Genomic DNA, 12,123 nt, shown 5'->3' with positions numbered 1-12,123 from the left:
CAAGTCACCTCATATTTTCTGTTTTCTGAGGGACCTGCATTGTGGATTGTAGTTGCTTTTTCATGCCTTGCTTCACTTTTTTTGTTTACTGGTTCTTTTTGTGAAGAAAGGAGATGGAGAAAGTTAATCTGCTCGAGGATGGAAGAGGGCAGGACGAGGTGGGCCAGACGCGAAAACTGATAGGCCAACTGACCGAATTGATTGACTTGTTGACGCCGTTGAGCCAATCCATGGTTTTGCTGTGTACAAACATCCTTAAGCAATGCCCATTGGAAGGAGGAGATAGTAAGCAGCCAAGACTGCTTGAGAATAATGGTGGAGGCGGTGTAGTAGGCGTACAGAATGAAATAAATGGCCAGGAAGACGTATTGGATGTAACTTTTAATTCTGAATAAACCCCTGTGGTGTTAAGGGGAGCAGATCCTGTGCAAACTGTTTCCAATGGCGATATTTCGCCAATCACACCTGGGCAACACCAACAGCCTGGGAAAGAAGGAACAGCAGGTACAAATTTTAAAAGAAATCTAAAAGAGACCAAAGACTGGCTGCAAATGAACTATTCCTTTAAAATTAATGACTGTGCTAGTGTACACCCAATTGTTAATGACTCTTTCAATGTAAAACTAAATAATATGCCAAAATTAATGTTGAGACATCGAACATTGGACATTGAAAATAGTTATTTGAGAGAATGTGTTGCAAAGGGAATAGTACCCAAAGGTTTACGTGTTTGGAAATATCCAAACAACATTCATGTTGGTACTTTGCTTCATAAAGAATTGTTAGATGTTTTCAACAATTGTGGTATAGAGATTTTAAAAACTATTTTAAAAGAAAATATTAGGATTAAAGATGAAATACACAAGGAAATAGAGATATTGGACCAGTGTATTAAGGATGACCTAGTTTTTACCATTAAGGAAGAAAATGAGAGATATTTTAACATTAGAAGTGACATTGATAAGACATGTGAGGTGATTGTGCAAAGAAAGCTAAGAAAGCTTGAATATGACTGTAAGGAGTACAAAAACAATACATGCTATCCTAAGCCAGGAAATTATGGACAAAATTATGTTTTTTTTTTTTTACAATAAGTAGATTAATGAAGTTAATGGAGAGAACCAAAATTATGTATGTGATGATAGGAACAATGAAATGGGTGATTTTGAGAATGTAGATGATTATCCACCACTACATAGGTCCGAGAGACTTATGAAAAAGACTGAATACCAGCAACCAAATTTTTATTGGAGGGGGGAGGGGGAGGGGGAGATACTAGATTTTGATGATATACCCCTTACCCAAACTACACACAGTGAAATACAGGTGGATGGTAACAAACATTTATTAGATGGCTTTTGTATTTACAATTTTAGTAATGAAATACTTGATAAGGAACATTTTAGGTTACTATCCAGGGGTTTGAAATTTATTCCATACAGGAAAGGGGATCTTGCGAAGACACTAATGGACATAAAAATGTTCATTAGAAAAGTAAACTTGGGCTTGATTTTTCCTGTAAGTTCCAATGAGACTGAACAGGGGTTGAGGTGAAAACGTACATACAATCCACCACTACACCCCCCAGTTAAAGAATTTTGAGAAAGTTATTGAAAAAGAGTTAAGAAAAGAGTATGGTAAAATTAAATAAAAGCCCAATTTATTTAGTAAAGAAAACAGTATACTCATGGAACTGAAAACCAACCCTGACATTCAGGTTATAAAGCCCGATAAGGGGGGTGGTGTAGTAATAATGGACAATATTATATATGAAGGAAAAATGAATCAAATTTTGATGGATGAAGTGACCTATTCCTGTGTGTCTAATAATGTGGTTAATATAGCCTATAAAAGGATTGCTAGTGTATTGGAAGATATGTATATGGAAGGCTTAATTGATGAAAAAACATTAAGATTTTTAAAGGTAGACAAACCAAGAGTGCCATCCATATTCAGGATACCCAAGACCCATAAGAATGAAAATAATCCCCCCTTGAGGCTCATAGTCTCGGCAGAAGGGTCTAAGACCCTACCCCTGGCAAAGTATGTGGACAACAAACTTAAATAGTTATGGGTTAAAAGGAAGGCCATTTTAAAGGATTCTTGGGAGTGTTTTTGAGGGAAATAACTCCAGAATTGTTTCATGATGAATTAATTTTCATTACTATAGATGTAATAGATTTATTCTCAAGTATTCCTTACCAGGAAGGTATGAATATGTTTGAAGAAATTATATTTGAGATTGCTGAGTTGAGCCATAATGAGAAGGTAGTTTGCACAGGCTTAATGGAATTGGTTTTAAAATACAACTTTATTTTTTTCAAAGGTGAATTCTATCAGCAAATACAAGGTGTAGCAATGGCGGCAGCTTGGGCCCCAACATATACTAACCTTGTTTTAGCTAAATGGGAGGAAAAATGCATATTAAGTTCTGAATTTGCAGTAAACTGGACCATCTATAAGAGATTTTAAGATGATATAGTAATATTTTGGAGGGGGACTAGAGAGTTATTTGATGAATTTATGGGCTATATGAAGAACACCACTAATTTCTTGGATTTTACCTACATGCTCTCTAGGGAGCATTTGCAATATTTAGATGTTGACATATATAAAGTGGATGGTAAATTTGAATCCAAAATTTTTAGAAAGCCCACTTTTTGTAATTCCTTCCACCATTATAGAAGTGCACACCCCCCACAATGTAAAAGGAACATAGTTAAGGGTCAGTATGTCCACGGTAGCCAAATGACTACTTCAAAAAATGATTTTAATAAGGAATGTGAGTTGTTAAAAACATTATTTTTGGAAAGAGGCTACCCATTGGACTTAGTGAGGGGGGTTGAGGCAGAAATAATGGCTGGTAGGCTTACCAAATTCAAACCAATTCTAGGACAAAAGGAACAGACTCATAATCTCACAGGAAATTATCAAAATGTTAAGTACAATGAGGCCATTGTACTAGAATATAATGCGTTAAATGGAACAACAAAGAGAATTATTAATGCTGAATGGGAAAGGTGTGTAACCATCTCAGATTTGGAAAGGCTTCCCAATAACCCCTTGAAAGTGGTTTACAAAAATTCATCTAGTTTGAAAAATATTCTTGAACATGATGGTAAGAACTTGGCAAAGAATAGGAGGAGAATAGGGAATTACAAGTGTGGTCACTGTTCCCAATGTGGAAATATAGCTAACACAGACAAACTTTTTATTGAGGGTAGGAATAGGTGGGTAAATAGCCCTGGATATTTTAATTGTGAAGCTATGGGGATAGTATACCTTGCTTTGTGTGTTGAGTGTAGATCCTTCTACATTGGTAAAACTGAACGCAGACTTAAGAGAAGGCTCTATGAACATAAATATGACATTCTGAACAAAAAGTAAACCAACACTTTATATAACCACACAAAGGTATGCCTAAAAGCAGATTTCATGTTTCTTGTTTTGGAGCAAATGCAAAAAGAAATTAGGGGTGGACTATGGGAGGAGACAATAGAGTGTAGGGAACTTTGGTGGCAAGTTACCCTGGATGCGTCAAGCCCCCCCTGGTCTAAATGATTTTATATCTATTGTACCATTACTTAAGCTGAGATCTGCTAAACTATAATTTGTATACATGATGCAGTTCTCAATAATGTCACTAGATGGTGAAATAACACTGTCATGAATACGTTCAACAGTTTTTATTCTTGATTTAATGACTATATGAAAGCATTTATGTAATAACATATTTTTAAACAGATGTTTTAATTTCATTACTTATTCACAAATAATTTATTGCAATATATGACATTTGGTGGTTTTTAAAAAGTTATTTTGTATGCTGCTTTATGTGGGTATAGGAACTGATTGGTTTAAACATTTTAATTATTTATTAAATAATATGATTGGTTTATTTATAAAAGTGAGGGTGTATGTATATGGTAAACTGATATTATTAAGGTCATCTGATGAAGTCTTTATGAAGAGAGAAGAAAACGCTGGTCTTACAATTGCATTTATGTGTTTATGTAGTGTGTACAGTTTGTGGATTGTGCATTAAACTTTTTTCAAGTCACCTCGTATTTTTCATTTTCTAAGGGACCTGCATTGTGGATTCTAGTTGCTTTTTGGTGCCTTGCTTCACTTTTTTCATTTAACTATTTATTTAGTTAACATTTGTTTACCAGGAAGGTCTGACTGGGATAGAGCCCATTTTCAGTGGAGGCCTGGGGAGAAACGCTTCAGATGCATGTCTTTGGAATGTGGGAGGAAACCCAATTGCAAATATTTAGAATATTGCACTGGAAATGATTAGCAATCATTGTAAATTATTTCACTTCATTAGTAATTTGAAACTGAAAGTTATTTTGAATATTTCTCTTGGTGATTTCAGCAAATTATCTTCTTTTCCACACATCCCATGTCCTATTTATTTGGTCTGTTTTATTTGTAAATTAGATATCAGCAAGTTAGTTTATTTTATTCCTGTTAGTTAAAATGGTCTCAGTCCATTTTTTTCAATGCTATAATGCTAAAGAATTTAATAAAATATTTATAATAACAAACACCTCTCACCTTTGGTTGACATTTGCACTGTAGAAATGTGTAGTGTACTGGCAGGAAATGAAAGGTCACTGTTTGATACTGATGAAAGAGTTGGTTGAGAGTCATTGGATGTATCCGTTGAATCAAGTTTCTCTGTTATTTCATTTGTTGCATTTGACTGGGTGTGCATGCTTTTGTCTTCTATAGAGCTTTGATAGGATGACTCCAGAATAGTTGGTAAAACTGTGCTAGAGGAAAGTAGTAACTTAGGACTAGACAGATCTAAAGTAATAGTTGAAGTAAAAGTATAACTCTGAGATGTGGGTGTTGACTGTAAGCTTTCTTTAGTTGATTGTGTTGTTGAAATGGAATAAAGCTGTGAGAAAAGTGTGGACTTCAGTGAGAGTATGGTTGCACTGGGAGTATGATCTTGTATTGCAGAAGTTTCTGCAGACTGTACTGGTGCTGAGGTTGTTTCAGAAGTGCTGAACTGTATTCTCTTTGTAGAATCAGAAGGTGTTGACATTTTAGTAGCTTGTGTCTGCACTGTGGTTGTCCCAGTAGTATTATACTGTGTGCTATTTGTAGTATCAGAAGTTGCAGACATTTTAGTAGACTGTAATAGTGTTGCCGTTGTTTCACAACTATTGTACACTGTGTTGTTTATAGTGTCAGATGTTGTCAACATTTTAGTGAACTGTGCCAGTGCTGTGGTTGCCCCAGTAGTATTGCACTGTGTGGTGTTTGTAGTATCAGAGGTTGCAAACATTTTAGTAGACTGGATTGGTGCTGTGGTTGTCCCACTGGTACTGTAGTGTGTGCTGTTTGTAGTATCAGAAGTTGTAGACATTTCAGTAGACTGTACTGGTGTTGTGGCTGTCCCAGTGGTATCATAGTGTTTGCTGTTTGTAGTATCAGACGTTGTAGACATTTTAATAGACTGTAACAGTTCTGTGGATGTCCCACTAGTATTGTAGTCTGTGCTGTTTGTAGTATCAAAGTTTATAGATGTTTTAGTAGACTGTCCAAGTGCTGTGGTTATCCCAGTAATATTGTACTGTGGGCTATTTGTAGTATCAGAAGTTGCAGACATTTTAGTAGACTGTACTGGTATTGTGGTTGTTCCAGAACTATTGTACAGTGTGTTGTTTGTAGAGTCAGATGCTATAGCCATTTTAGTAGACTGTACCAATGCCTTGGTTGCCTCAGTAGTATTGCACTGTATGCTGTTTGTAGTATCAGATGTTGTAGACATTTTAGTAGACTGTAGCAGTGCTATGGTTGTCCTAGTTGTATTGTAGTGTGTGCTGTTTGTAGTATCAGAAGTTGCAGACATTTTAGTAGACTGTAACAGTTCTGTGGATGTCCCACTAGTATTGTAGTCTGTGCTGTTTCTAGTATCAAAGTTTATAGATGTTTTAGTAGACTGTCCAAGTGCTGTGGTTATCCCAGTAATATTGTACTGTGTGCTATTTGTAGTATCAGAAGTTGCAGATATTTTAGTAGACTGTACTAGTATTGTGGTTGTTCCAGAACTATTGTACAGTGTGTTGTTTGTCGTGTCAGATGTTGTAGCCATTTTAGTAGACTGTACCAGTGCTGTGGTTGCCTCAGGAGTATTGTACTGTATGTTGTTTGTAGTATCAGAGGTTGTAGACATTTTAGTAGACTGTAGCAGTGCTATGGTTGTCCTAGTTGTATTGTAGTGTGTGCTGTTTGTAGTATCAGAAGTTGTAGACATTTCAGTAGACTGTACTGGTGTTGTGGCTGTCCCAGTGGTATCATAGTGTTTGCTGTTTGTAGTATCAGACGTTGTAGACATTTTAATAGACTGTAACAGTTCTGTGGATGTCCCACTAGTATTGTAGTCTGTGCTGTTTGTAATATCAAAGTTTATAGATGTTTTAGTAGACTGTCCAAGTGCTGTGGTTATCCCAGTAATATTGTACTGTGGGCTATTTGTAGTATCAGAAGTTGCAGACATTTTAGTAGACTGTACTGGTATTGTGGTTGTTCCAGAACTATTGTACAGTGTGTTGTTTGTATTGTCACATGTTGTAGACATTTTAGTAGACTGTGCCAGTGCTGTGGTTGCCTCAGTAGTATTGCACTGTGTGCTGTTTATAGTATCAGAGGTTGCAGACATTTTAGTAGACTGTAGCAGTGCTATGGTTGTGCCAGTTGTTTTGTAGTGTGTGCTGCTTTTAGTATCAGAAGTTGTAGACATTTTAAAAGACTGTACCAGTTCTGTGGTTGTCCCAGTGGTATTGTAGTGTGTGCTGTTTGTAGTATCAGAGGTTGTAGATGTTTTAGTAGACTGTAGCAGTACTATGGCTATCCCAGTAGTATTGTAGTGTGTGCTGTTTGTAGTATCAGTAGTTGTAGACATTTTAGTAGACTGTACCAGTTCTGTGGTTGTCCCAGTAGTATTGTAGTGTGTGCTGTCTGTAGTATCAGAACTTGTAGACATTTTATTAGACTGTACCTGTGCTCTGGTTGTCCCAGTAGTATTGTAGTGTGCGCTATTTGTATTATCAGAAGTTGTAGACATTTTGGTAAATTGTGCGAGTACAATGGTGGTTCCAGTAGTATTGTACTGTGTGCTGTTTTTAGTATCAGAAGTTATAGACATTTTAGTAGACTGTACTGCTGCTGTGGTTGTTCCAATAGTATTGTAGTGTGTGCTTCTTGTAGTATCAGAAGTTGTAGACATTTTCATGGACTGTAGCAGTGCTGTGGTTGCCCTAGTAGTATTACAGTGTGTGCTGTTTGTAGTATCAGAAGTTGTAGCCCTTTTAGTAGCCTGTACCAGTGCTGTGGTTGTCACAGTACTATTGTAGTATGCACTCTTTGTAGTATCAGAGGTTGTAGATGTTTTAGTAGTCTGTACCAATGCTGTGGTTGTCCCAGTACTATTGTGCTGTGTGCTGTTTGTAGTATCAGAGGTTGTAAACATTTTAGTAAGCTGTATTGATGCTATTGTTGTCCCAGTGATATTGTAGTGTGTGCTGTTTGTAGTATCAGAAGTTGTAGACATTTTAGTAGACTGTACTGGTGCTGTGGTTGTCCCAGTACTATTGTGGTATGCACTGTTTGTAGAATCAGAGGTTGTAGAAGTTTTAGTAGTCTGTACTGATGCTGTGGTTGTCCCAGTACTATTGTACAGTGTGCTGATTGTAGTATCAGAGGTTGTAAACATTTTAGTAGACTGTATTTGTGCTGTGGTTGTCCCAGTGGTATTGTAGTATGTGCTGTTTGTAGTATCAGAATTTGTAGACATTTTAGTAGGCTGTACCATTGTTGTGGTTGTCCCAGTACTATTGTAGTATGCACTCTTTCTAGTATCAGAGGTTGTAGATGTTTTAGTAGTCTGTACCAATGCTGTGGTTGTCCCAGTACTATTGTACTGTGTTCTGTTTGTAGTATCAGAAGTTGTAAACATTTTAGTAGACTGTCTTGATGCTGTGGTTGTCCCAGTGGTATTGTAGTGTGTGCTATTTGTAGTATCAGAAGTTGTAGACATGTTAGTAGACTGTACCTGCACTGTGGTTGTCCCAGTACTATTGTAGTATGCACTGTTTGTAGTATCAGAGGTTGTAGATTTTTTAGTAGTCTGTACTGATGGTGTGGTTGTCCCAGTACTATTGTACTGTGTTCTATTTGTAGTATCAGAGGTTGTTAACATTTTAGCAGACTGCATTGGTGCTGTAGTTGTCCCACTGGTATTATAGCATGTGCTGTTTGTAGTATCAGAAGTTGTAGACATTTTAGTAGACTGTACTGGTGCTGTGGTTGTCCCAGTAGTATTATAGTGTGTGCTGTCTGTACTATCAGAGGTTGTAGATGTTTTATTAGTCTGTAGCGATGCTGTGGTACTCACAGTATGATTGTACTGTGTGCTGTTTATAGTATCAGAGGTTGTAGACATTTTAGTAGTCTGTACTGGTGCAGTGGTTGTCCCAGGAATATTGTAGTGTGTGCTGTCTGTAGTATCAGAGGTTGTAGATGTTTTAGTAGACTGAACAGGTACTGTGGTTGTCTGAGTACTATTGTACTGTGTGCTGTTTGTAGTATCTGAGCGATACTGGCTTAGTGGACTGGACGAAAGTACTGAGTATTCCGTGTTCTGCACTGAGGTTGTGGTAAGAATGGAGTAAGAGTTTTTTTCATTGGATGTTGTATATGAAACTTGAGAAGTTGTCTGATTTTCTATAGTTGAAGTAAGCAATAGTTGTAAAGTGGATTTTTTTGCAGTTGTTGGAAAGAGGTCAGATATTTTGGTTGTAGATTGTGAATTTAAGGATGGAGAAGTAGATTGGCTTGACACACTATAAAGCAAGTATTGCAGAGAAGATTTATTTGGAGTTGTCACTGGGCTGGGAGTATAGCTTTGTGTTGCAGATGTAGGCATACTTGGTAAAAGCAACACTTGCAGTGTTGTTTGATTTGAAATTGTGCTTGATGCAAAGATGCTGCTTTCTGCTGCAGACATTTGATATGAGGACTGAGATTTTGCTTGTGTTGGTGAACTTTCTGAAAATGTTTGCAGGATCGATTGCTTTGTTGTAGTAAGCAGAGGCAATGGACTGTACAGTGTAGTTGTTACCTTTGAAGGTTGTGTTGTAGACTGGGTTGCAGTTGATGAAAACTGTGATGGTGCAGAAGACTGCTCTAAAGTTTTGGTTGAGGTAGTACAATCCGTTTTTGTTACAGTACTTAAATAGCTCTGCAGTGTAGTTAGGAGTGGTGTGGAGGCTGAGATCATTAGTTGCGGCGTTGATTGCTTTGAAGCTATGGTTGAGCTAATATAGTTTTGTGAAGTGAATTTTGTATATGTGGAATAAGTAGCTATCTGTGTAGGTGCAGCTGAAAAAAGTTGTACAGTAGATTGATTTGTAGCTGTAGTTTGGATTGTGGTATATTTTTCTATTGCAGTTGCTGAAGTCTGAACTGTAGATTGCTTTGGCGTACTGGATGAAAGTATTAGAAAAAGAGTGGATTGCTTTGAACTTGTAGTTGGAATGGTAGTGTAAGTTGATGTAATAGATACTGAACCTGAAGACAGAGGTACAGGTTGGCTTTGTGTGCTTGATAAAAGTGAAGACAGTACAGTAGTTTGTTTTATTGTTGTAGTTGGGTTAAGTGTATATGTTTGTATTGCAGAAGTTGGATTTAATGACTGAACAGTAGATTGCTTTACATCAGTTGAAGAAAACGGTTCTAGAATAGACTGCTTTGAAGTTGTGCTTGGAAATGAAGTATACCCTTGTGATCTTAATGATGACTGAAGAAAGTATTGATTTGCTGAAGATGATGAAACTAGAGTGGATTGCTTTGCACCAGTAGTGGGCATAACAGTATAGTTCTCTGCAGTTGAAGCCAAGTATGAAGTGTGCATTGCAGATTGCTTTGGTGTACTGGATGAAAGCATAATCAGCAGTGTGGATAGGCTAAGACTTGTATTTGATAGGGTGGTACCCTTTGTTGTAAACAATAAAGCTGAAGATTGGGGTAGAGTATGGATTTGTGTGCTCAATGAAGTTGGTGGTAACAATGAGGACTGCTTCAGATTTGTGCTTGGAAATGAAGTATAGCCTTGCGATGTAAGTAACGACTGAGCAGTATATTGGTTTTGTGAAGTTGTTGGAAGCTGTAGACTAGATTGTTTTGCAGTAATCGTTGAGAGGAATGTATAGTATTGTGTAGTTGACCCTGCATATGAAGTCAAACTAGTAGATTGCTTTGATGTAGTGGTCGACAATACAAGTTGCAGTGTGGATAAGCTAGGACTTAAAGTTGGTATGGTAGTAAATTTTTGTGTTGTAGGTATTGAAGTTGACTGATGCATAGTTTGGCTTTTTGTGATCAACACAGTCATGGATGCCATAAAAGTTTGTTTTAGAGTTGTGGTTGTATTTAATGTGTATGTTTGTATGGTAGAATCTGTACTTAATGACTGAATGGTGGACTGATACAGTGAATTTGGTGTAAACGATGGAGATGTGACTGGGAGTGAAGTATAACTTTGGGATGTAAATGTTGACTGAGGACTATACTGAGTTGGTGTACTTGATGGAAGTTGTGATGATGGAGTTGATTGAGTAGATTGTTTTGTAGATGTCATTGGGACAAGAGTATAGTTTTGTGTTATGGATGTTGAATATGAGGTCTGTGCTGTGGATAGCTTAGTGGATGAAAGCATAGGCTGTACAGTAGACTGGCTTTGACTAGTAGTTGAAATGGTAGTATAGGTTTCTGTAGTAGATGCCGAACTTGAAGACTGAAGAGTAGCTTGTTTTGGTGTACTTGATGAAATGGCTGTTAGAGGGGTTTCTGCTTGAATTGTGATTGGATTAGTTGTGTGTGTCTGTGTCGTAGATATTGTAGATAATGACTGAACAGTAAACTGACTCTGTACATTTGATGAAAACAGATGTGTAGTTTGCTTTGAAGTTATAATTGGAAGAGAGTTTTCCATTGTTGAGGAAGGATTCACAGGCTGAGAAATATATTGGTATAGTGTACTGTCTGAAAGTTGTGATGTGGATTGTTTTGCAGATGTGCTTGGCAGTGAAGAATAGCCTTTTACAGATGTTGTTGGATAGGATGACTGTGATGAAGACTGACTTGATATCTCTGTTGAAAGCTGTGGAGTTGTGGCTGGAACAAGAGTATAACTTTGTGCTCCAGATATTGTATATGAGGACTGAGGAGCCGATTGATTTGATATTGATGAATTCAACTCAAAAGTGGATGCCTTTGGTGTGGTTGATGAGACCAGTCCTTCTGTGGATGTTAAAGCTGTGCTGCAAATGACTGAAAACCAAGACAAGACTAATTGTAAATACAACTCTAGGGTATTAAACACAGTATTCTCAAAGGATGCAACAATAACAGTTAATCACACTATTGCTTACAATTGTTTTACGTGTTGTTATGCGCACATTCACTTTTTGAATGAAATGTAATTAGCAGTATGTGGAAAATAAGGAAAGCAAACTGGGAGGAGAATGGTGGCTGTGAAGAGAAGTGGAAATCAGAGTGCAAAGGGCCACAGATTAATTAGTGAAACCAAATCATCTTGTTTTCAAAAGAGAGTTTTACAGGTAATTTCATGTTTCATTTCTCCATATGCTGGCACATTCCCATAATTGGTAACTGATAACCCTTGCATGACTAGTGCCTTCTGTTATGTAGGTGTCACTTGATATCATTACTATAAGGTCTATTACCACACACTGTTAAACGTCTTCACTCACTGAGAAAAAAATTCGGGAGACTGATACAAGTACTAAAGTTTCCAGGATGAGCCTTGCCTTTCATTTAAACAGTACACATAATTGTTGGCTGTTTAACTGAAGCATACAGTTGAAAGCATTCTCATACATCTCAACTGCACAGATTTTTGCAGAATGTGCAGATTTTTGCCTCATATGTTTGGTTCAGTTTTCATTAATTTGTGATTTTCTGGCAAGTCATTAAAGATTAGTCAGAAAATAGTGGCAGACATTTGAGTTTCAGACTTCATGCTCTTCAGAAAATTCATGCTTATGTAAAATCTGCTATGCTATCAACTTTCTAAGTTTGTAAGAG

The 12,123-nt window shown here is 37.1% G+C and overlaps 1 protein-coding gene across 1 annotated transcript in view; it reads right to left on the bottom strand.

The window, feature by feature from the left end:
• LOC122805978 (mucin-3A-like) overlaps positions 1–12,123 on the bottom strand; it is a 121,207-nt gene that overhangs the window by 71,196 nt on the left and 37,888 nt on the right. The window contains exon 2 of the mRNA XM_044076216.1: positions 4,561–11,336. Coding sequence (XP_043932151.1) covers positions 4,561–11,336 — 6,776 coding nt within the window. The remainder of the gene's footprint in view (positions 1–4,560; positions 11,337–12,123) is intronic.

Source organism: Protopterus annectens, chromosome 7.part0 (assembly GCF_019279795.1).
Source record: "Protopterus annectens isolate FY-2018-M chromosome 7.part0, PAN1.0, whole genome shotgun sequence".
Lineage (NCBI taxonomy): Eukaryota > Metazoa > Chordata > Ceratodontiformes > Protopteridae > Protopterus > Protopterus annectens.
The sequence above is the reverse complement of the archived record's forward strand: the minus strand, read 5'-3'. Positions and strand labels throughout refer to the sequence as shown.